Below are 25,322 nucleotides of genomic sequence, written 5' to 3' on the forward strand. Positions count from 1 at the left end.
TCTGGCTTTACAGCTCCACTCTCTGATAAAATTTTCGAGTAATTAGCCACATCCTCTTCCGTCACGTCAAATTTATTCGAAATGTTTGGATTGGTCATCAGCTCCCAAAGACCTCTTGTTCCTTCATACTTTTCACCACCTACAATCATGTCATCTCCATCAAACAAAACACCCTTTTTCCAATCGTATATTGACCATCGTTTCTACTCAATTCAAACTTGTTCTTAAAATTTACCTTTCCTCTGTTGACCTTATTCTGAAGAATCAAATAAGTAACCGACATATTGTCCAAAGGGCTCTCCTCAAACGTAGACTCGATCACTGGTTCAGATTTAACCTCAGATTTAATCTCAGACTGAATACTATTAATCATCTTTTTATTGCTCTCGATGATCGGTTTAAACAGTTTGCTCACATCTGTCTGAAAATTAGCATCCATCATGTTTTCATTCACACTGTCTTAATAAATTTTATTTCTTCTCAACATCACCTCTCTCACAATTTCATCCCGTTTATTCGGGTCTTGTATTTTATAAAAGGTCATTTTTTAAAATACGTGGAAAAAAATTTTTAAGATCATTTTTTAAATAGGTTGTTAAACGCTTGAATCGCGTCTTCTCTTCCTTTTTGGATCAAAGACTCTTTAGTCAATTCATCTATTCCGCTTTTAATTTTCGATCTTATTTCCTCCGTCATGGCTTTAAACTTTTGAAGCTCCTCCAAAACCAATTGAAACTCAGAATCGCTTATTTTTCCATCCACCAATGCTTTCGAAATGTGGTCGCTGATCGTGTTCAATTTAGACTCTGCTAAAACCTTTATCTTTTTATGCTTCTCCGCTTTTAACGTTAGCTTTTTATTCCCTTGACCTCCAACAATAGGAAAAAAACCCATTCCAATAGCCACGCCTTCACACGCAATTGCTGCAGGACTGACAACAATCGTGAAGAAGGTAAAAGCTTCCGGATTGTTCGACTTGCGCGTAACCGGAGTTGAGTGTGACGACGAGCTTTCTGCTAGCTGCGACGCTGGGCATGGAGTCTGCTTCTGCAAAATTTATGTAAAATGAAATAGTGGTGGTGGAGCCGATGGAGGCGGTGGATTGGTACAGCAGTCCCGTCGGTTTGTTGTTAAACGAGGTTAAGTTTGATCCGTTCCATGAGGACAAGTAAAAGTCTTCCAGTCCAGACGATGAAAAGATGCATTTGCTGTCGCCATCGTACCCAGGGAAATTGTTGTAATTGTTTGCATTGTAAGGTATCCAGGGGCTGAGGACAGTGCCGTTGCCGGGAGGTAAATTTCCGTCGTACATTATAACTCTAGACTCCCACCAGTTTCCAGAGGCCCCAATGATGTGTGCCCTGATGTATTTCAGAAAAACGCCATTTCCTTTTCCTGTGGTGTTCAGCAAAACATATTCGTTTCCGTAAGTTGTGTTGAGATATCTGAACGTCCTCGAGTACAATTTAACGGAGGAGAGAAGAGGAGGGATGGAGGTGAATGTGGAAATAAAGGGCTGAATCCAGTAGGTGATTGCCGCAGCATTATTATTGACCAGTTGGATGGTCAAGTTTGTTGTAAACGGTAAATCGAGCGTAAAATATCCTCCCAACGAAGTGGTGCTGAAAACGTTGCATCCTTGCAAATAATTGGAGTAAAACGATCCGCCGAGAGGGGAAAAGAGCAAGTTGCAAGCAAAGGCAGCGGTGTCCGTTCCTATTCCTTCAGTGGTTGTTGAATAATTCCCTATTCTTATTTCTCCGTCTGCGAATATTCGAAGAAAGACTTGTCCAGGGACGTTTGTTCTGGTTCCATTAAGAGCCAGCCATAACCTTCTCAGAACTCTATGTAGCTGAAGACTGGTGCAGTAGTCGATCCTGCTACAGTTTGCGACTTTAACCCCAAGGATGAAAAGCTTGAATTGGGAACAAGTCCTAAAAAGTTAGATTTTTGTGACAAAACGTCCGCATAACTTTTTGTCGCAGCGTCTTGCGCATTTGACGGATCAAGCACATTGATCAATTTATGGGAATTTAAATCTGCAGTTCCAACTGTAGTTCCGCCTGAAGCATGTGTGTCCATATAATTTTTTGTGGCTGAATCTGAGGCTGAAGTGGGCTCGGCCGCGTCGCGAAGACTTGTCGGTTCGCTCAGATTGATCGCTTTGTGAAAATTTAAATCCAAGTCTGCCGTTCCCACTGAAGTTCCTCCCGACGAATGCGTGTCCACATAATTGTCCACTCGGTCTACAGGCTTGCTCCACTCCTGATACATATCCGTTGAAGTCAGTCTCTTATCCAAATTCGTACCAGGACCTGCAAAGTTCATCCCGGGAATATGCATTTCTCCTGGAAACTTGGCCCATGGAAGTTTGACTTTGCTTGACAGTTTATTAATCGACTCTACCAAATTACCTCCTTTCGTTGTTGATGGAACAAACATGTATTTTGTCGTTCCGCAAGAGTCGCAAGTCTCTTTTAACATATTTCGATTATTTTTTGTCATCTCGTTTCTCATGTGAATGGTTTCTGTTTCTCTTTTACACTTGACGCAATACATTTTAAATACATAAAGAAATTTTTTTATATATAAAAATTGAAGTTATTGACTTATCGTGGAACATCGGTAAAACGAAAAGAAACATCAACAAGCTTTCCCGAGAAGCATTCGAAGTATTATTGTCGGAAAATCAGGATGCGGAAAAACAACGTTGCTTCTCAATTTATTGCTTAGACCGGGATGGCTTGATTACAACCAATTGCAAGTGTTTGGAAAATCCCTTTTTCAACCTGAATACAAAATACTCAAAAGGTCCTTCGAAAAAAAATTACCAAAAAAAATCATACTCGAACTTTTCAACATTCAAAACAAAATTGAAGAATTAAACTCAAGTCCTGAATGTGTCATTGAATAAATTTCTAAAAATTGGGAAGGAAAAACAGATATAGAATGTCAATTCTTTGAAACTGAAGAAGACGTTCCTGAACCCGAATCCTTAGACTCTACCAAAAACAATTTAATGATCTTTGATGATTTGCAATTGACCAAACAAAACAAGTGTGAAAAATATTACATCCGAGGAAGACACTCTAACGTTGACTGCTTTTATCTCGCTCAAAACTATTTCATGCTCCCTAGACAAACCATCAGAGAAAATGCTAATTTTATTTGTCTCTTTCCTCAAGACTCTAAAAACGTAGATCACATTTACAGAGACCATGCTGCTGTAGACATGAATAAGGAAGAATTTAAAATGTTCTGCAAGTACTGCTGGTCTCAACCTCATTGGTTTGCTGTCCTTGATTTGTCTTCTAAAAAGAACCAGGGAAAATACCGAAGCGGGTTTAGCGATTTTTATTTTCCTAACGTATAAAAAACATGTCCGGATTTTATTTTATCGTTAAATCGAAAAAAGAAACTTCAACGGTGGATAGCAGTGTCATTAGAACCTACTTTGACGCACCTATCGATCTTGGTATTGACAAAAAATACGAAATGGCTTTGGTTGGGCTTGAGACTTATCGCAGCTACCCCAACATCACCTCAAAAAATAACGCTTTCAGATATAGCCCTAATTTAGGATTAACCAGTTACACCATTTACATCGAAGAAGGAGCTTACGAAATCAATGAAATCAACGAATACTTGCAAAAAGAAATGAAAAAACAAGTTGGAACTTTATACAGAGCAGACGGAGTCATTCTTAGAACAAGTGATACTACTTCAAGGTCCACCCTTACTTTCGGAAAACCTGGAACGAACACTCAATATTGGGTCAAGCTGATAAAATTAAAAAAGCCGTTCAAGATAAAACTGACGCTAGCATTAAACTCACTCATCAAGACTTAAATGGAGATCATGTTCTCGCTGTCACAACGTCTCAACTCAACAAAATTAAAAAAGCATACAGCAATGGAAAAGGAGTCACACTTAAACTCAGCAAAAGACAAATTGCATACAACTCTAAAGTGGAAGGAGGATTTATTGGTGCATTACTCCCCTTATTAGGAATGATTGGAAGCACCATCGCCACAAGGGTCGTTCCAGCTCTTGCCACTGGTCTGCTTGCAGGTGTTGGCTTTTCTGCCGGTTCAGCTTTGGTTGACAAAATCGCATGACGAGGAATTGTATACATGAGCAAAAATGGAAAAGGAGTAAAACTCGCTGCTGCCGGTTCTGGTTTATACTTAAGACCTTGCACTAAAAACAAACCCATTTACGGAGATGGGCTCTTTATTAAAAAAGGAAAAGGATATGAACCTATTGGCTCTGGTTTGCTGCTTGGACCTAATTCACCCTTCTCAAGCATTCCCTTCTTAGGAGCAATTTTATAAACTTCTTTTAAAACGTTTTTAATGTTTTTAAAGAAAATACACTTTTACTACTCCGATTTTACCAGTAGACAAAGACATAAGCGGATTATCCTTCTCCACAAAAACATCCAACACGCTCGAAAATAAAACAATCTTTGAAATTCGATAAACTGCTCTAAACGATACACGCTGTGAACTTTCATCTCATCTGAAAAATCCTCCACTCCAAATTTAAAACTCTCTGAAAAAATATCTTGAGTGTCTATTGAAAAAATAAACAACCCTTTTTCCCTTGTAACGCTAAATTCAGAAGTAGGCTTAATCATCCTACACATGTCGCTAAATCTCGAAACTGAAGTTCTTCTTTTAGACTCTGCATCCTACGAAAAACAATCAAGAAAAAACACATTTTGAATACTCTCTGTTGTCACCTTAATGCTGTACTCAAAGTTTTCAGAAGATTTTACATCAATTGTCAAACTTCCTGGACTAGAAATCGATAAAATCACCATGCTCTCACCTTTCATCGTTTTAAAAGCCTTGATTATCTAACTCTCAATGCCGATATACAATGGCTCCTCAAAACTAAACACGTACTCTTCAAACTGATCAGCTAAAAGATCAACTTCAAACATTAGATTAATAGCCGTCTTTGCTTTTAAATGAATCCCTTTTTTGCTGATATTCAAACTCACCATCTTCATATTATAAAACAAAAGATCGAATAAAGCTTTCAACTCGATTGCATTCTTTTTCCTCGCAAGAAACATTTTTTTATCTTAAAAATTATTTTATTTAAATCAATTTTTCTAATTATTGAAAAATTTAGCCGTTGCCTTAAAATAAGACGGAAATGTACATCAATGCGTCAGAACTCTCAACTCATAATAAATTAATGAAAAACATGTGTAAAAAATATTAATCAAAAAAGTTTATTTTTTTAAAAAACTTTTCGCGCTTAAGTATGGAAAAGGTATTAATGCGCCATAACTCTCATTTTCCAACAACTAATGTATAATTGGTAAGTGTCTTCTAACGCTGCTTTCCAAAAAAACAATGATTTTCTTGATCTATTATTGCTTCATTAATTTTCTATTTTAGCGGCTGTCCGAAAGACATATGTAAAGGAATCGGAGAAGACAGCCCATAAATTTATTCAGGGTGTGTTAAAAAACGCACCAGCATCACGAAAATCTTAATAAAGTTTTATAACCATGTACTCTTTTTTTGTGGATGCTGTAAAGTATTTTTCTATAGTAAATCATGTCTCTTTTTTCAGTTATTGCATTTGGATAGTTCATATATTCACACCTTTCTATTTTCTGTCACCACCTTCCAGTCTCCTTCTAATACAATATAAATATATATATTTATGTTGTATTGGCAGGAGACTGAAAGGTAATATATATATATATATATATATATATATATATATATATATATATATATATATATATATATATATATATATATATATATATATATATACACACACACACACACACACACACACACACACACACACACACGTCTTTTAAGCCGTCATTAATACGTGTTAAATATGACAATATATTATGACGCTTTAGTTAAGACGACTTACTGTGTTTCATTTGAGAGCAGTAAAAGCCGTCTTTAATACGTGTTAATTAAGACAACTTTAAGACATTTAAGTTAAGACGAATAACTGTGTTTCATTTGAGAGCAGTTTCAGACAACTTTAAGACGACTTAAGTAAGGCAACTTTAAGACGTTTTAAATAAGACGACTTACTGTGTTTCATTTGAGACCAGTTTAAGCCGTTTTTAATACGTGTTAAATAAGGCAACTTTAAGACGTTTTAGTTAAGACGACTTACTGTGTTTCATTTGAGACCAGTTTCAGACAACTTTAAGACGTCTGAAATAAGGCAATTTTAAGAGGTTTTAGTTAAGACGACTTACTGTGTTTAATTTGAGACCAGTTTAGGATAAATTTATGATGTCTTAAATAAGGCAACTTCAAAACGTTTTAAATAAGGCGACTTACTGTGTTTCATCTAAGACTAGTTTAAGGTATCTTTAAGACCAATTTCAAGACGTCTTCAATTTTTCTTTAAGACGACTTGTTGTTGGGTGGGTTATTACGATGACTATTTTGTCTTACAAAACCAGTGCTTATTACTTAATTTATATTGTTGATTTTTTTTGTAGTTTTCCTTTTTTAAAACCCAATTAAATGGTATTGAAAGCAACTAAAAAATTTTCATAAATGAGATTTTACTTATTACTTATTAATTATTAGTGAGGGATTGTTATTCTGAAAATATGATTAATTAGTCGATTCTTTGAACTGATTTTTATCCAGCTAGCTTTGTAAAAAGAGATTCACTGCGCAGCATAAGTGAGCTCAAATGGCCTAGGGGGGCAGTCCCTATAACTTCAACAGGACACTTAAAACCCCACTAAACGCATACTAAACGTCGGTGGCCGAGGGTTTTTAACGCTTTTATCGATGTCAGCACTACATTATATAGGTATGTGTGCAAAATTTTTAAACTTTTCAAATATTTAATTATTATACATCTTTGTAAAGAGCTTTAAATCAGTATTACGATGGTGAAAATTTCATAAAAAACTAATGATTCTACTAAAAGTTATGCCCATTTAAGTGACAAAAATTCATTATAAGGAATGCTTAAGAAAACTGCAACCAACCTAAAAAATTAGCGTTCGGCTTACGGTGGTTTTATAATTGAACTTCATTGTTTAGTTTATAGCGCATTACTTTGCCTCGGTTATATTTTTATTCAACTAATAACAGAATATGGTTTTTTTGTGTGTGTTTGTGTGTAAATCACGTTTTGAATACTTTAAAAAATCACCAATGTTTTAAATAAAGTTTCATTTTTCTAAAAAAAAACAATTTTTTAATGAATAAAAAAGTCAAATACACAAAATGCTCATAATTGTGAATCCCCCCCCCCCCCAACCTCTACAACAGAAGAATCCCAGCCGGCAAAAAAACGTTTTTAAAACGTTGTAAAAACGTTATTATAAACGTTGCGAAAACGTTATGCATTGGTTGCATAGGTAACACCTAAAAACGTTTTTCAACAACGAATTAACAACGTTTTTTTAGCGACGAATTCTCAACGTTATTTTAAGGTCGTATTCGGAAACATTTTTTACTTTTATATTTATGAATACGATTTACATATGTATGCATGTATGTATGCATGTATGATATATATATATATATATATATATATATATATATATATATATATATATATATATATATATATATATATATATATATATATATATATATATATACACACACACACACATACATATATAAATATAGAAAGTTTTCAAGCCTCTTACCCTCTTAAATTGTCTTGTTTTAAAACACGAACGCATAAACTAGGGTGCATTTAGCCACGTTAAACAATTAAAATTAAAACTCGCACATTAGAGAAAGACTTATTTTGAAAAATTAATGCTACGAAAAATACAAGTTATCTTCACAAAATGATTTGGTTTGCTACATCGATTTGTTAGAGTCAGATGATGATGCTGTTCGGACAGTTTGACATTTAGTACCACCTGGTCTATACGGAGCATATTTTAGACACCTCTCCATTGCATTTCTTATTTGATTTTCGTTAGTCTCTTTAAAAGTGTTTTGAACAGCAGCTGAAAACATATATGAAGTACTTATACTCATCAAAAGATAAACTATTATTTAAAAAAAAAAGAGTAAACTCTGTAACTGAAACATAAAACAAGAAAACTTTTTGAAATTGTGCACAGAGCAAATAGTCACATTCAAAAACAGTGTAAAATAAAAAATACACATAATAGTTACTTTGGAAATTTAAGTGATAACAAACTTCTTTATATGAAAACAAAACATTATTATACCTATAAGAATAGGAAAGACTACCATTTCTTGGAAAGTGATTTTATTCTTTGTTTTTCATTTGACACACAGCTGGCTCATTACCCAATTACTCATTAATCTAGAAATTATAATTTATCAAACTTTAAAGAATAATGATATGGTAGCTAATGTAATAACATTTTGTACAATAATAAACACAATAATATATAACAACTTCCTGAATTTAATATCCATACCGCTTCATCATTGCAAATACCATTGCATCTGCATCATGACCACCAACTCGTGAAAGCTGCTGTAACTATTATATGCAAATACATTTTTATACAAATAAAAACACTTTATTAAAAGTAATTTTTATAATTAGTACTGCATAAAAAGTACCATTGAAACATCATAAAGTGAACTTAAGCTGCAATCAATAACTAATAAAAAAATTATATGTTCAATATTATTACTAACCACATTAAGTCGAACAGCCTTTTCACTTAAGGTCTTATCAAAGGCATAAAATTCCTCTAATTGTGTTGATTGCACCAAAGTTATTTCCTCAGGATTATTGGATCTTTTTAGAAGTTCTTTTATTTCCATCAGCAAGTGTAAAACCCGCTTTTGAAATTCTACATAAATTTACAACATTCAATTAAGTAATCAACAATTTTCAGCATACCACTAGGTCTGATGCATATTCATAAAAAGAAAATAATACACTCACTCTCTTGGGCCAATAAAAATGATTGATTTATGTTTGCCTGAGATGTAGAAGCAAAGACTTCATCATCATAATCACTTTCCCTGTCTTCATCAGGCTCTTCATCATATCCACCTTGTCTTATAAATGTGGATGGTTCTGGATGTTCATTCTGGCTGTGACTAACTGAAGTACTCTAATAAATTATAATAACTAGTTGTACTTTATAAACTTACAAAATCTAAGAGCTTACACTTATATAGTCATGACCATATATATTGAAATTATCATTGCTTTATATTTTGTTTATATAACGACATTTTTTATGCATCCTTGTTAAATTTTTAATAAACATTTACCCTAAATTTTTTGCTTTGTGGTGGAGTTGGCCAATCAAGATGATCACTAACCTCTGGGGTGGTTGTGGCTTCATATTCATTGCAAGCCTTATAACTGTCTAAAACAAAAAATTTCATGTAGACTAAAGTCCCATGCAGTTTTTTTATCTTAAATGTTTAAATACTTTTCCTAATCTAGAAACAGAAATCTTTTGTTGATAAAACCACATCAGTAAAAATAAGTTTACTTTTAAGAAAATTTTTTAAATACTATAATAAACACTAAATATAAATAATATAAATGATAAAATAATAATTATAATAAATACTATGATAACTGTATAATAAATACTTTAAGAAAAACAAACCATTCCATAACATTATTTTCTTAATTTGAAACTTCTTCCACTGTTCATTTGGTTTAGTACCATTCTTTATCTGATGTTGAATATTGCCTCTTGATGGCCAAAACATATATTTGTGGTCTTCAGAAATCCAGTTTACAGGTACAGTACCATCTAATTCTTTACCATTTTCTAACCATACTAACCGTAAATATTTATTAACATATTTTTGACTCATTCTAAAAAAACATATATTTTTCTGTTGAGATATAAAAACTAAATTAGTTAAAAAATACATAAAAGCAAAATGGATAAATTTTAGGAAGGGAAAAAATACCACTATTGTATCAAGCAGGCATCTATTACATGCATATTTATAAAGGAATAAATAATGCGGTACTTGTAAAAAGCCTCAACATATTGTTAATTTACCTACTAGAGAAAGAGAATAATTTTATATTACATATTTTATTTTGTTTCGCACTATATCTGTAAATTGCTATTCAAATAATTCTTTGACAACAAAATGTTTTGATAAACAAAAACTTTAAGTGAGAGATAAAAAAGCATGCTACTAAAAAAAAACACAAAGCAAAGAACGCAACTATCATATGAAGTAGCAATCTATCAAGAAATTAAAAAAATAAAATTTGAGTAAACTTTACTAAAAAAATTTTTTCTGGCACAACTCAATAATCTGATTAGTAAAACAAGATTGATTAAACAACCCTAAATTTTAGAAATAATAAATAAAAACTCTGTATAACAAAATTTATGAATAGTGTAAACAAGTAATAATTAAAAAGCATTATAACTGATCTTATCATACTAATTAAAAAAACAAGTTACCCCAGTTCCAAAACAACACTTAGTGAATATTTAACTTTGAAGCAACGTATACATATTGATGAAAAAAATTATTGTAGTTGAACTTTTAAAAAAACTTGAATGATTAAAGATAACTTTCTATTCCATTTCTGACAGGCATCATAACATATCCATCAGCTATTGGCAAACAAATAGCCTTACATTTGACATCACACTTTTGGACAAAAATTCCAATTATAGCATCTGCTGCTTTAAAATGTAAAACATTTAATAATGTTGAGCTACATGGCCTAGAATAAAACTCTTTTCCTTGGCCTATTGCATAAATATCACAAATAAAACCATCTTCAACAACTTCTTGCACAAAAGCAAAGTTACCATGCTTAAGTAAAATACATGAATCACTTGATAAATGCAATTTTGCTGTTATTTTCATTTCATTTTGATTACTTTCTTTTTTTCTTCCTACTAACTTTATTTCTTCTTGTCTTTTTACAACCTGTACTAGCGGGTTGGGTCCACTGCGAACTAGACGTTTTAATGATTGTAAGAAATTTTCAAATGGAAAAGAAGACAATTGGTTTAAACTACATTGAAAGTGTCTAACATCATCACCAAGGTGTAACAGATTGTGAACATTATACACACAGAAATTTTGTCCGTATAACTGACCTGACTTTCTAACAAAACTATGCATAAGTTCTTCTGCATACTGTAAAAGAGGCACTCTCTTTTCTATGTTATCAGTTAAATATATAGTCATTGAAATAGACAATGCAAGAAAATGTTGGTAAATATTTGGATTAATTACATCTTTTAAAATAACTGGACCAGTATATAGAAGGAATTGTCTTAGTTCCGTGGCTTTCCATCTGTTAACCTCTGCTAAAGACCTTGGCTTTCGTGCAAATTCTGATGGTATATAGCATCTCATGTTGATTAATAGTTCAGATATCTGATTCAGCTGAATATTAGAAACTTTGCAGCATGCAGGACCCTCTTTCCAAAACTTTAACATTCTTTTTAGCACACCGAGGCAAACGGTATGCATGTAGTCTAAAACAAAACCTGTCACACAAGGGAATGACAGTTCAATTAAGGGTGAAATATTATTCTGGTGAATATCCTTATAAACATATTTTATAAATTCTTCATCTGTTCGTTTTCTATAGACAGCTTCATCATTATCATAGACAATACAATTGTCAATACGTCTACCTTTTATTTGACATCTTTCACAAGCATTGTAACCACTATGGCTCTTTATATATTTTAAATAAGACCGAGCTGGTGCATCACAAATAAATGCTAGTATGGACACAGAAAATACCTTATTAATATAGCAAATATTATCAAACTTCAACTTTTTATATTCAGAAATAAAATCTGATAAAAATTCTTGAACAGAACATGGTTTACCTTTTCCATAAAATAAACATACCACAAAAGGCCTATAGTTTTTAACACAGCACAAAATTGGCCAGAAATTATCAGCTGATGATTTTTTTAATGGTAACCCATCAACATTAACCTTTAGTTCAATTACATGTTGGTCATTAACAAATGCTGGATTTTCCTTTAAAAACTGCACTATTGTATTTTTTAGACCAAAGTAATAGTAACTTCCTCCACATTTGTTTAAACATGGTATAGTTGAAGGAGTCACTTGACAAAGAGTGCGACTATCTTTTGGCAAATTTAAACCATGCTTTCTTAAAATACTGAGCAAACTATCTGCATGCTCTCTGCTACATTGACTATCTACAAGCCAACTAGCTAACTCAGTCTGCAGGTTTTCATTTCTTTTTAGGGCATCAATATTGTTTTCAAGCTCAAGCTCATTTTCTGTACTGATGTCTGTGTCAATATCAAACTCTGAACTTAAATCAGTTACATCACTGAGGCTTAATGTAGGTGAGTGGTCTTTAATTAACACTTTATTGTGATCATGATCACTTTCTGTTTCATTTATAAGCCTTTTCACTTGTTTGCTTATTCTACGATAAGTCTTTAAATAATTTCGTCGAGACATCTAATGCAAAAAGATAATATACATATACCGCCAACAGGGGGTACTTGCAATAAGTGGGGCTTCTGAGAACAACATTAAAAAAATAGTATCAAATAGTTGATTTTCGTAAACTTGTATACAGACTTGTTTACATTTATGTAAACTTATGGCAAAAAAACTTCCATTTATAATTTCATAACCCATTTATAAACTTATAATCTAATTTATAATATTTATAATATAGAAAAGTAAAAAGCTAAAAAAAAAAAAAAAATGCAATTTTTTAATAAAAACTATGAATAGTAAACTAACGATGTATCAACGTTTTTAAAACGTTGAATTGTAACGTTAGCGCGCGCAACCTATACGCAACGTTTTGATAACGTTTTTTGCCGGCTGGGATATTTGGTACCTTTACTGCGTGCAAAAATAGAGCATGAGCGTGTCATTATTTTTTAATGAAATTTGGCAGGTACATAGAAAATAGATATAGAAAATTGATTCAAAAGTTAGAAAAAAAACCCATCATCCCTTCAATGTCAATTCACTTCCAGAACAGGAATGAAGTTTTCAATAGCAATGAAATCACTCAAAAAGTTAGTTAGTGCAAAAAAAAAAATAAACTGCAGTAAACTTACAGCACTCTACTTTTAAAATATTATCTAAGTCAACATAAAATTCTAAAAAAAAGACGAGAAAAATCCATCCATACGACACCTACCTCGAGCACGCGGTGAAAAAATGGTCACAGATTTTATCTTTAAAATCGGTGCCGTAAATCGCAGATACGCATATACCTACATTATACGTATAGACGGTGTTAAAAATAAATTTTGCACTGTTACGCAATTAGACTAAAATGTTCATCGTACTTTGGTCTTACCCGTTATTCTCAGACAGTGTATCTACACCTTTATAAACGTTAATTAAAAAAAGAATAAAAGCATTTTAAAGTTAATGGAAGATTGACGCTTTCCTGTAGTTGTCATTCAACGTTTAATTTTTCTGAACATTGAAGTCCTGCTAATTTGAATAATTCCAGTTTGCATTTTAGTATGTGAATTTTGTTTTTCTTATCGAGATTCTAGTTTCGTAATTAATTTCTTAATTTATGAAGAATTAAAATGAATAGGCTTTTAGGCCTATTCATTTTAATTCTTCATAAATTAAGAATTTTAGGCCTTTGAAAACCTGTTCACAAGAAAAATTCAAATATGTTTTTATATTTATTTATGGCAAAAAATTTAGGCATATCTTAAGACCAGAAGTCTGATTTTTTTTTAATCTCATTTAAGTAACTTCCACTGTGAATCTTGCTAACAATATTTACATTTGTGGTATCTCAGAAAATAAAAAATTGATAAAGGATCCTAACAATCTTACCAAATATAGATCATTTTTGTTCATTCTTTATTTCATTTGTAAAGAGGCTTTGATCATACATACTGCTCTATTTCTTAAAAAGAAATAAATATGGCTACTTTTCAAACATTGAAACAAGATAACTTATAGTTCAATGGTCTATAAAGTATTATGTAAACATACATTATTTACATGTATTATATACAATATTTGTTTCATGCAAAAAAGACAGTAATTTTAATTTGCATAAAATTTGTAAAGTAAAAAAAAAATCTAGAAATGAATTAGTCTTGTCATCCGATATGCGTATGATAAAAGTTACTTAAAAATTTTAAATGTGCTTAAATTAAAAGTTTTAAAATGTAATGATTTTAATTTTCTTTAGCTAAAGTATGTTTTATTTTTATGGAAAATGGAGTCGAAAAGAACAACTTGTGAATCAGAAGTCTCATACATGAATAATGTAATTCAACAACCATCTACCATTTATTCTCAGGTATCTTCACAAGACTGCTCAAATCAGCATTTCCTCACTTATCAACTTGCCAATATATCAGAAGGTATTGTACCAGTTACAATAATGAATGCAGTTCAACCAAATCAAATTCGATTTGCATGTGGTGGAATAAATGAGCCTCAATTAATAAATGTAACTGATGTTTGTAATTTGGTAAATGAGAAAGTAGCTATATATCGTCATCCACTTTTTCCATTATTAAGAATTTTGTTTGAGAAATGTGAATTTGCTACAAGTTCAATTGAAAGTATTGATTCTGTAACTGTGTTTGATTACCAAATAAAATCTTTTATCACACAAATGGCAAAAGAGAGTAAACCATTTTTTACAGAAGATGCAGAGGTGGATGGATTGGTAAGATAATTATAATTTTTTTAAAAATGTTATATAGTTATATATGTTTTTAAAATGTCAAAGTCTGTAAGATGTATTCAATAAAATTAAAATATTTTAAATTTGTTAATATAGAAATAAAGCATATAAAAACTGTATGCATTTTTTAACTTAAAATTTAAGTACTTGTTATCAAAAAGTTTGTTAAAAAATTATCTTTACACACTTGTATATTGTTTTTTTTGTCATATTTTATTTAAAAGATGTTAAAGTCTTTACAAGTTTTGCGTATTCATTTGCTGGAGCTTGAGAAAGTAAACGAATTATGCAAAGACTTTTGTTCAAGATATATATCTTGTCTGCGTGAAAAGTTAAGTTGTGATAATGTTATGAGGAGTCTTGATATTTTGAGCACACCACCATCTAGTCCTTCTTTATCTACTGTACCTGAATCATCACCTGATCAAGTAGCACAATATATAAACACATCTTCAACAGAAAATTCATCTGTAATAGTACCAAAAGAATTGCTTAGTCTGACATTAAATACTCCTAATTCATTGTTTTCATCAGACTCAACTACTCATGAGTTATCAGAATCTAGAGAGATAACAGTGGATGATTCAGTTCAAACTACAGATAACTCATATATTATGAAGAGTTCAAGATGTGGAAAGCGAGGAGTTCTACCAAAACATGCCACAAATATTCTCAAGACATGGCTTTTCCAACATTTGGTTGTAAGTTTTAAAATGTCTTCTTTAAGTATAAACCATTAATTGGATCTTTGCTCAAACATCATTCAATGATATACATTTGTATTATATATAGTGTTGTTAACAACTTTGATTTAATCGACTAAAAGTTGTTTGGTCAAAATTCGAAATTAGCCGAAAAATCAAATAGTCCATTTAATCGACTATGGGTTTCTTACTAATCAACTAAAAGTCAATTTAATTTTTTCTCATTATAGTAACCAGTTGATGCTTTTTAAAGCAAAATGCTAAATAATTTGTTATGGTACTCAGTTAAGGATGCAAAAACCTTTTATAAATCTGCCACCCCAAAAAAAGTTTAGCTGCCCCATCTGCCCCCACCTATCTTTGCCACTGTTTTTTATGAAGTAAATTTTTTGTTAATTTTTTGCTTTAGTTGTGAAAAATGATATAAATGCCCATCTGTGTTTTTTTTCTTTACTTTATCATAGTAATTTCCATTTTATTTTGTTTATTCAATTTTAACTTATCTAATAGATTAGATGAATTAAAATTGAACAAAGAAAATGCTCTTAATACAGCAACAGCATGTTTTATTACAACATTATTACATACCACCTAGTTTTTTTATTTACACTCTTAAAATTCTATTTGTTTCATAGCATCTAAAAGATAAATTGTCAAGCAATATTAAAGTAAATAATTATAATAAAATGTTTTATTCAAATATTTTGACTAAATCAACTTTTAGTCGACTTAGTTGATTTTAAAAATCTAATAGTTGATTTTGGTCAACTTTGAAGAAAAATACAGTAATCAATTTAGTCGACAGTGAAATAATTTCAAAGTTGTAACAACACTAATTATATATATAGCAATTATCATTATCCTATTTTTCTGAACATTTGAATTAAAATACATGAATTAAAAATTATTAAGTTACAGTATTTTTCAGTAAAGCACATGCTCCTTTAAAAAATTAAAAATTTTTTTTAAGCCCTGTGATGTAATTTTAAGTCCAGGCAAGGAAAAAATATTCTGTGCCTTATATTGCTATTTATATGTAAACAATCAATAGAATAGCCGTATCTTATTTTAATAATTATTTTACAACTTTATTTTAGTTTACTATTTACACAACAGTTGTAATGTTTAGTTCTATTTTCATTAAATTGAATTTTTTTAGCATCCATATCCGTCTGAAGAGGAAAAACGAATTTTGGCACAGAAGGCCAATTTATCATGCCTTCAGTTAAATAACTGGTAAATTTTGAGATTGGAAAATTTTTTTTAATGCCTAAGATTTTTCTTCAAGTATTTAAAGAAATAAACTTTTTGAATATTTTTTAAATCTGAACTTTTTTTAATTTTGGTTTTAACAAATTGATTTTCTAAAAGGTTTATTAATGCTCGGCGAAGAATATTGCAACCCATGCTAGAAACTTCATCTTTAAAGAGCAACAAGAAATCTAAACAAAAAAATGCTGCACAAAAAGACTGGACTAATTCCATAGGTGTGTATAATGCTTATCGAACTGAAGCTTTGCGGCAACATGGAGGTGTAACTTCACAACATATTGGTTTTATTACACCTCAGACAGCAGCCATGCTTGTTAATATTACAGAAAATCCTACTGCACAACAAGTTGTTTTACCGCAAACACTTCAACTTGTTACGCAAATACCTATCCGTGAAATATCGAACGGATATTTACCTGTGATTACACAGACTTCAAACTCACCTGCAACAACTTAGTCTTTTATTTTATTGTTTTGTCTTTGTTTTATAACTGAAACATATTTATTATTTTTATTATAATTACTGTAATTATAATAATCTATGTTGCTGTTTTAATGTTTGTCTCTTTAGGACTATATATATATATATATATATACTCACACATGTATGTTATTATATGTATGTGTGCTTGTATATATACATATATACATATGTAAATAAATTCGTAATTTTTTATTACCTTTCATAGATTTTTAAAAGTTTGTAAATATAGAGGAAGAAAAAATCTTTATTTATGAAAAGAGCATAAACTGAGATTTCAGAAATTTTTTGTTCATAAGTTCTGTTGTAAATTACCAAATAAGAAATTAAAAGCGCATTATTATTAGTGAATGTTACTAGCGGAAAAATTTCATACTTGCCTTCAAAGTTTGTTTTCACATTTTCTCCACTAAGCAAAAAACCTAGATGGTGTGTTCTTTGTTTGAGGTAATAATATAGAAAATTCTATCTATTTTTTAATTTGTTAACGGTATAATTTAAGTAATTAAGTAAATCAATTTATGTAGTTTGTAAGGTTGTCTATACGAATTTAACTTATGTTTGAATCTTGGATGCTATATCATAGGATATGGTTTGTTTGTGCGCTTGTAGAGGTTGAAACAGTTGAAAACTTTCTCGTTTGAAATTTAATTTATTATTAGTCTCATACTTCTGTAAATTTTTTTATCCCCAAAAAGTAACAACTATATGTTGTTTACAACATTCATCAAACTGAATATATCAGTCGAAGATTGCGCAAATAAGCAGGTGATGGAAGCACAGTTAAAATAGTGCACCAAATCTTAAGAAGAAAGTTAAGGCTCAAAGCGATGCATAAAAGAGTAAATAGTAAGGAAGATAACAATATTATACTAGTTTTAATGTTTTTTTTTTAAAAATAAGAGTAAAAACTATTTTGCCGTGTTTTTAATGCAGGTGCAACTGTTTATAAATACTTTCGCAAGTAAAATATAGTATGAATTGTTTTGATTATAATTTATTATTATTTAGTAGTTAATTGAAGAATTGGATTGGACCGCTTCTTTTTAATTTTGTAACAGAATAATTTATAGAAACATATAATATGTAGGTCTAATACTAGAAAAAAAAAAAGGGAATTATCTGCTTTTTTATCTGGGACCAAATTAGTTGATTGATTGGATCGGGAAATCTTTCGACTATCCCGAAGGGTTGCTCGGTCAACCCTCGGAAACTGATAATAAAAACCACTACGATTTTACTGGGTTACCCTCACAGAACCTACTAATCACCTCAATCGGAATTCAAAGTTCGGCTGTAATTTTTCTCAAACTTATCAAGGTTCTTAAACATAAAACCCTAATTTATCAAATTGGTAAATCTAAATTTGGTATTTGATGACTGAGGGTAATATTAATGCCAACAATATGAAATTATAAACACAGAATTAGGCAGTCGCATAATATCTTTTATTGTGAGATATCGGTTAAATATTTCTGTCATGGTACAAAATAAATATAGAATAGAAATATATATTTTATAGTGTTACTGTTTCTAAAATATCAATTCACAAGTGTATATTACGTGTTATTAAGGTTGTTTGCAAATAATTTTTGACCACTTTTTATATATAATCTTTTGTTCGTTTGTTTATTTGTCTTGATATATGTCTTCATTTTTTTGATTAACTATAAAGTATATTTTTTTAGGTTGGAGATTGGTATTCAGATATGATAACAAAAATAAGTTTATAGGAATAAATCGGATAATCAGTAAGAGTTTAAAATAGCTCATTTAAATCTCTAAGAAAATCAAAAAGTGCAGTTTCAGTTTCTTTAGAATTTAATCGGAACAATTAGATCTCTAAATATATAAAAGCAAAACAGGAAATCTTTTTAAAATATTAGTCTCATCATCATCAATTGTCATCAAGAAAGGAAAAAGAAAAGCCTGGAACCTAGGTTTTTAAAACAAAATTAGAAGCATTCCACCGATGTACGTTGTTCTAACCAAAACGGTTTTTTGTTGATAAAGTTGAGGCTATTGTTTTTACTTTCCTTAAGGGTAATCTGATGTTTTCACTCTTACCAGTTACTCTTTTAAAAGATGTCTGTGTGGATGATGGCTCAATCTTTGCATTTTCTTTTTAAGTAGTTCGGTAGTTCCGAATAAATTAATGCAAAATTTTATCAATTAGGTTCATCACCAAAATAGTAATAGTTAAAAGTTTTTAGAATCTCTTACTACTTCTTAATCTTTTGAAAACGTTAACTTAAGTATTACTAAAGCAACAGCAGATTATCAATTTGATTGATTTTAATTATATATCTAACTTATTCACAGGTTCATATGTATACAAACCTCAATTTTTTGATATTGATGCTCATAACTTATGTGCTTATTTAAAATAAGCAAGCATAAACTTGGTTCCCTGCTCATTGAAATAGTGTATAACTTCTTTTAACCTGAGAGGTATAAGTATTGTTATGAAATATTTTTTTATGACTTTGTATGCTTTTTATTAATGTTTACAAACATTGTTTTTTTTGTGAAATTAAAAAGTAGCTTAATGCTCTATTACTTTAATATGTTTAACACTTATAAATCCAAAATTACTTTGAAAGAGCTTCTTAGTAAAATTCTTTGAAATCTTGTAAAATTTTAAAAGTATTTAAAAAATGATCACAATAATTATAATTTTAAGAAGGGTTTTCATTTTTTTTACTAACAAATCAATAAACACTAATATATGCACTGTTTTTATATGTGTGTGTATATACATACATACATACAGAATGAATGAATAACACTATCTGTAATGAATAACAAAATCTGTAGCATTGTTATTTATTTTATAGTTCATAATAGTGTCCAAAATGGTATTTTAATAAAACACAAAGATTATTATCTACTTGGATATTTAATTTGCTGAATGTTTTAACTATAAAATTTTTATTTTAGCCAAGTGTTATTGGCTTTAATGTAAAGTTTTATAAAAATGTAAATGGGAATACACCTTTTCAGAAACTCGTAATTCCTCATGATAAAAAAACTACACACTTAACACACCATAATGTTATGTAAATTTTTAAAAAATAAGTTTTAGTAGTAAAAAAAGAATGGAAAGTAAAACTAGATCTTTTTAAATTATAATTTTATTAGTCTAAATTTAAATGCTAATTGAATGTTACATATATAATTCAGGTAATTGTAATTGTCTAAAACTGATCATGTAAACTAATTTTTAAAGATTTAAATTGATATTGTTTAAACTGTTATTACTGATAACAATAAAATGGGATTAAGTTTTCAATCAAAATCATTTTAACAAAAAACTCAATTAAGATTTAAAACAAATCTATGTCTATATAATAATGCTAAAGAGATTTGTATAGAATAATAGGTTGCTATAGTAATAAAGAAATTTTTAACAAAAGTTTTTTTTAGGTAAAATTAAGCAGTGTAGATTGTTTTTAAAGTTTAATTGCTAAAGTAGAATGCTGAAATTTTTCATAAATTATTTGTTGATAATTATTGCATAATTGCTCCTGTATTTAATGTGTAATGACAATGCATGCATAAAGATACCATAAGTTTATGTTTAATAGTTTAATATTTAGTAATAATTATAATTTTTTTTTAGATGAATGATAATATATTCTTGCTGTTGCTTTAATTTTCAGTATTTAAACAAAGATGACTATTCTGACGCAGGTTTATTTTTTATGACATTTTCCTTACACAATAAGATTTATATGCACATTATCAGTCTTATTACCTGAAAAGGAATTTTCATTCCATTTTCTTTTCTTTTTTTTTTTAATTTAGGGAGATCATATTTGGCTGCCATGTGGATCTAGTGAGTTTAGCACTGCAATTGGGGCAGTTGTAACTTATCATGATGGTGTAAGAGTTAGGGTTGTTGATGATGAAGGCGTGGTAAAAAATTGTCTGTTTTAAAATCTTTTTTGTATCATTTTGTTTTTATTAAATAAAAGCAACAAACTTGACCTAATTTGTAAAATGATAATAACTTTGTAAAGTAGCATTGAGTAGAAACAGAAATGTAGTTACAGGAAAAAAAAACTTATTGAGTTACAAAAGTATGAAAATGTTTTATTTGATTAATATAGCTCATTTGACAGACATTTTATATTCAAAATTAGAAAAATGACATAACATTTTAAAAAAATGATGATGAGGTATGCTACATAAAGCACTTACACAGATTGAATAAGTTTAAGATTTTAAATTTTGAGATATTAATGCTAAAATCATTGTAAATAGCATCATTAGAAAATGGGATATATCTCATGAGATTTTAACGATTACAGGACATTTACACAAGTTAAATGTTTCCTAAAACAAGTTTATCAGGTAAAGTTATACAATTTAAACAAGTTAAATTTTCAACTCTCTGCTCTCTACAAAAAATATTTACTCTGTATAATCTAACAATTAGGCAGAAATAATAACAAAAAGACTTTCAAAATTTTTAATGGATTGGATTGTGTTTATATCTTTTATGATGTTGCTAAAAGTTGAAATTCAGTGTCTTTTACTTGCTCACTATAGAATCCAAGAACGATTTTCTTTTAATGAAGTGTGAAACATGGTAAAACAATCCATTTTCTTTAAAAGCTTCCACTTGTTTTGATTGACAAAGTTGCAAAGATATATGCTTATTATTACTGGTCTGATATTTTACAACCCAGATTTTGATAAATTGTGTTGGAATAATGAATTGACATTCCAAAAAGTTATGCTTCAGCCCACAACGCTGGTGTCAAAACAACTGTCCAGTTTCATCAGTGCTGGTAATATGAGTTTAACTTGTGTCTACAGTTTTAATTAAAAGTTTGGTTCAAAGTATTGTCAGTGTTTTTCTTGCAACATGTATACAAGAACATTCTTAATATAATAACTTGTTGCTAATGTTGTCTAGAGGAGCATCAAACAATTTTAATTTGGTTAAAGTCTAAATCCATTGTAAAACAAGAAATAGGAAAAGTCAAACTTTCTTAAATTTAAGAAAATCAATTTATAGTTACATTAATATAAAGTTATTTAGAAATTTAATTTTACTTTTCATTAAATTGAGTAAATTGATACAAAACATCTTACAATTAAGACATTTATACATAATATCTTACACTTAGTTAAACTACAGTATGCTGAATAATTCAATATAGAAGCTCCATATATATGCTTTTTTTTAAATGTATAATGTAATATATTTATATTTACATTCTTAATATGATATATTTAAATTAATTTTTTTTTTCATATCTTCAAAATCTGAAACAATTCAAATTTTTATGCTTATTCAGAATATAAAATGCTTTGTAAAATAATGTATTTTTTTCTGTCTTATATATATTTCTCTTTTTCTAGGAGCACTTGTATTCAGCAAAAGAAGCTTCAAAGTTGAAGTCAATGCATATTACTGGAGTTGAAGGTGTTGATGATATGGTAAGTTCTCCTTTAAAATTAAATACTATGTTTCAGACAATTTGTAAACTTATTTTATCTTTAAACAAAAAAGAAAGACAAAACTTCAGTTTTTAAATTTGTTTAGATTCGACTTGGAGAATTAAATGAAGCTGGTATACTACACAATTTATTTAAACGATATTATGAAAACAATATTTATGTAAGTAAAATTATGGTATTTGAAGTTTTTCAAATTCATAATGTGTATTTTAAAAAAATGGATTGTTTTTTGAAAAACCTAAAATCTAGTGGTTGTCATTTTGTCTACGATATGTCACTTTCATTATTGGTCATTAAAACCTTTTTATAAGAAGTCACGTTTATTGGTTTATAAAATTATTTGATAACAAATTTGCTCAATTTGTGTGTTCAGATAATAGACTTTTCCAGAACTAAGGCTTTTTTTTTGTCATTGGTTTATGTTGATATGATAATAGGGTAAGTGGGTTTAGTTTACATTTATTGGTCAAGCTTTTTTAAAATTTTTTAGACATATACTGGTTCAATATTGATTGCTGTTAATCCTTACCAAGTTTATCCTATTTATGATGCAACTTATATTAAAAAATACCAAGGAAGGAAAATTGGGGAACTTCCACCTCACATTTTTGCAATTGCTGATAGTTCTTATTATTATATGCGAAGAGAAAAGCAGGATCAATGCATTATTATAAGGTATATATCAATCTGTTTGTTTTGTTTTAATCAGCTCTACTGATAATAGAAACTAATTGTAATTTACAAATTGGTTTCTATTATTTAATGTTGGTTTTACTTTTTAATTTTTTTTCACAGTGGTGAATCAGGAGCAGGTAAAACAGAATCCACAAAATTAATATTGCAATACCTTGCAACAATTAGTGGTCAACATTCATGGATTGAGCAACAAGTCTTGGAAGCAAATCCGATTCTAGAAGGTATTATTATTTTTTATTTTAGTTAAGAGAAAATTTCTTTATCACCCTTTACCTCCTATCCCATGTAGTTGGTAAGGATTTTCCGTTCTACTTACTTCATAGCAGTTAATCCTAGTCTCCCGTACCAAAGCTGTTGTTATTTGCCTTACTGCTGTTGATTTTGTAGTTTGATTGTCTATACTGTTACAATTACTATTTAGCATTTGGAAATGCAAAGACTATACGGAATGATAATTCAAGTCGCTTTGGTAAATACATAGATGTCCATTTTAATATGAATGGTTTTATAGAAGGAGCAAAAATTGACCAATACTTGCTTGAGAAGTCAAGAATTGTTGGACAAGTATTATTTTACTTTGTTTTAATGTTTTTTTTTATAATGAATTCAGTAGTATTAACTAAAAATATCGAGTAGGTCAAAGGCTTCTTGAAGTTTAGAGTAAGTTCTCTAACTGTTCTAGAACTTTCTGTTTCTAGGATAGTCCAGGCTAGAATAAAAACTAATCAAATCTTTTGAAACACTGCAGATTGAAAAGTAACGCAATAGTTTGGTACTATTGTGTCATTTTTCAGGCACAGACAAAGGTGGAGGTCAAAAAAGATTCACCTCGCATTCAATATGCAATCTGAACTGCTCAATTCCAACAAAACTGTCAGTTCTAAGTACTATATAGTACTGTTGCTTTGCAAATTTTCACTGAGAAAAAAAATTTTTTTTTTTGAATTTTTAAACTATTTTGAAACTCCTGGGATATAAGTGATATATAAATAAGTGCTAATTTAAATATGACTGGGGATCGAATTAATGAAGAGAGCTGATACAAAATCTTCTACCCTACTTTGTTGCTAAAATATTGATAACATATTAATAACATATTCTCATATGGATGTTTTAGGTTTCTTTAAAATTGAAAAATTAAAATAGAAGAATGGCATATTATGTTTATCTTAATATTAAGGTACTAAGGTGGAGCGATATTCATAGCAAAAAAAGAAAGTTTTAAGTTCAAATTGCCTGTGACGCTGATAGTTGCATATTAAAAGGAATAGGAAAGTTTTTTTTTCTTCTAGTTGTCATGACTTCTTCAGGTTCCTCCATGGGATTGAATTTAAAAAGAAAAAATTGATTCATTTTAATGTTCAAATTCTTTTTAGTTTAATAAAGTTTTGATGCTATTTAATTTCTTAGAATATTGACTTCTAATTGTAAAATTCACCATAAAACATGAAATGTTGCTTTTTATGAAAAAAGAAAAAAAATAATGAGAAAAATTAGTTTCTACCTCCACGGCACACATTGCTAAGAACATCAATGCTAATCCATTGCTCATAGCAACAGCATTTTATTATATAGCTTGAATTACAGCAAATACCACAATCAAAAATAAGGAAACCAAGAACATTATTTATTAAAATTTCGATGTTGGTTGAGCCCCAATATCAATAGGAAAGCAGGGGGGGTCTCACATGACATCTATGCTTGCCACTGCATGCTTTCAATAAATTTCTTTAAGGCTTTACTTTTTTTTAATTTGTACTTTTAATGATTTTGCTATTTTTTCAAACTTTGTTGATATGGAATAAAATAAGTTATGGAAACCACCAAACCACTCATATGTGGAACTTGAGAGGTTAAGCATAAAGAAAAAATGGTAATTTTGTTTAAGAATCCTTTAGACCAAATTTATATTTATTTCAATGAATTTATGAAGTGTTTCTTAGATTCTAACCTTGTTAAGTTACACTGAGATGTTAGCTTAGCTCGAATGACTCCATCTCTTGCTTTATTACCACAAACTAATGTAGAAGTATTTA

General features: G+C 29.7%; 4 protein-coding genes across 10 annotated transcripts in view; 2 read left to right on the forward strand and 2 right to left on the reverse strand.

Annotated features, from left to right (window-relative positions):
• Positions 1-7,768: 7,768 nt before the first annotated feature.
• Positions 7,769-10,017, reverse strand: LOC149881957 (uncharacterized). 5 transcript variants are annotated; one of them, XM_090067421.1, is made up of 8 exons: positions 9,909-10,017; positions 9,596-9,810; positions 9,249-9,346; positions 8,914-9,085; positions 8,661-8,818; positions 8,435-8,499; positions 8,219-8,316; positions 7,769-7,990 (listed from the first exon to the last, which is right to left on the reverse strand). In XM_090067421.1, exons 2-7 carry the CDS (start codon positions 9,807-9,809, stop codon positions 8,274-8,276), a joined length of 750 nt encoding a protein of 249 aa, XP_089923547.1. In that variant the 5' UTR covers position 9,810; positions 9,909-10,017; the 3' UTR covers positions 7,769-7,990; positions 8,219-8,273. The 5 variants fall into 5 exon arrangements, with proteins under 5 accessions (XP_089923547.1, XP_089923549.1, XP_089923548.1 ...); XM_090067423.1 differs by lacking the exon at positions 9,909-10,017 and having other exon boundaries at positions 9,300-9,342; positions 9,596-9,878; XM_090067422.1 differs by lacking the exon at positions 9,909-10,017 and having other exon boundaries at positions 9,249-9,342; positions 9,596-9,878.
• A 6-nt stretch (positions 10,018-10,023) lies between these two features.
• Positions 10,024-12,648, reverse strand: LOC149881958 (uncharacterized). 2 transcript variants are annotated; one of them, XM_090067418.1, is made up of 2 exons: positions 11,872-12,648; positions 10,024-10,986 (listed from the first exon to the last, which is right to left on the reverse strand). In XM_090067418.1, exons 1-2 carry the CDS (start codon positions 12,429-12,431, stop codon positions 10,524-10,526), a joined length of 1,023 nt encoding a protein of 340 aa, XP_089923544.1. In that variant the 5' UTR covers positions 12,432-12,648; the 3' UTR covers positions 10,024-10,523. The 2 variants fall into 2 exon arrangements, with proteins under 2 accessions (XP_089923544.1, XP_089923543.1); XM_090067417.1 differs by having other exon boundaries at positions 10,024-11,707; positions 11,819-12,648.
• Positions 12,649-13,292: 644 nt separating this feature from the next.
• LOC149881959 (homeobox protein PKNOX1-like) lies at positions 13,293-17,386 on the forward strand. Its single transcript, XM_090067621.1, has 5 exons — positions 13,293-13,463; positions 14,158-14,643; positions 14,886-15,362; positions 16,525-16,601; positions 16,737-17,386. The coding sequence occupies exons 2-5, from the start codon at positions 14,185-14,187 to the stop codon at positions 17,092-17,094; spliced, it is 1,371 nt and encodes a 456-aa protein (XP_089923747.1). The 5' UTR covers positions 13,293-13,463; positions 14,158-14,184; the 3' UTR covers positions 17,095-17,386.
• A 2,052-nt stretch (positions 17,387-19,438) lies between these two features.
• The window catches only part of LOC145191070 (myosin-VIIa-like), a 46,806-nt gene continuing 40,922 nt past the window's right edge, over positions 19,439-25,322 (forward strand). The window contains exons 1-8 of one of the 2 annotated variants that reach the window (XM_090066727.1): positions 19,439-19,569; positions 20,741-20,811; positions 20,926-21,036; positions 22,492-22,569; positions 22,676-22,750; positions 23,081-23,265; positions 23,386-23,507; positions 23,708-23,850. In XM_090066727.1, coding sequence (XP_089922853.1) covers positions 20,794-20,811; positions 20,926-21,036; positions 22,492-22,569; positions 22,676-22,750; positions 23,081-23,265; positions 23,386-23,507; positions 23,708-23,850 — 732 coding nt within the window. In that variant the 5' untranslated portion in view covers positions 19,439-19,569; positions 20,741-20,793. Of the gene's footprint in view, positions 19,570-20,662; positions 20,812-20,925; positions 21,037-22,491; positions 22,570-22,675; positions 22,751-23,080; positions 23,266-23,385; positions 23,508-23,707; positions 23,851-25,322 lie in introns of those variants that run through there. The other variant, XM_090066728.1, reaches the window with a different exon arrangement.

The sequence above is a fragment of the Hydra viridissima genome, unplaced genomic scaffold (genome assembly GCF_058129835.1).
Source record: "Hydra viridissima isolate aposymbiotic clone 2 unplaced genomic scaffold, HvirCarnegie_v1 scaffold_11, whole genome shotgun sequence".
NCBI classification, from domain to species: Eukaryota; Metazoa; Cnidaria; class Hydrozoa; order Anthoathecata; family Hydridae; genus Hydra; species Hydra viridissima.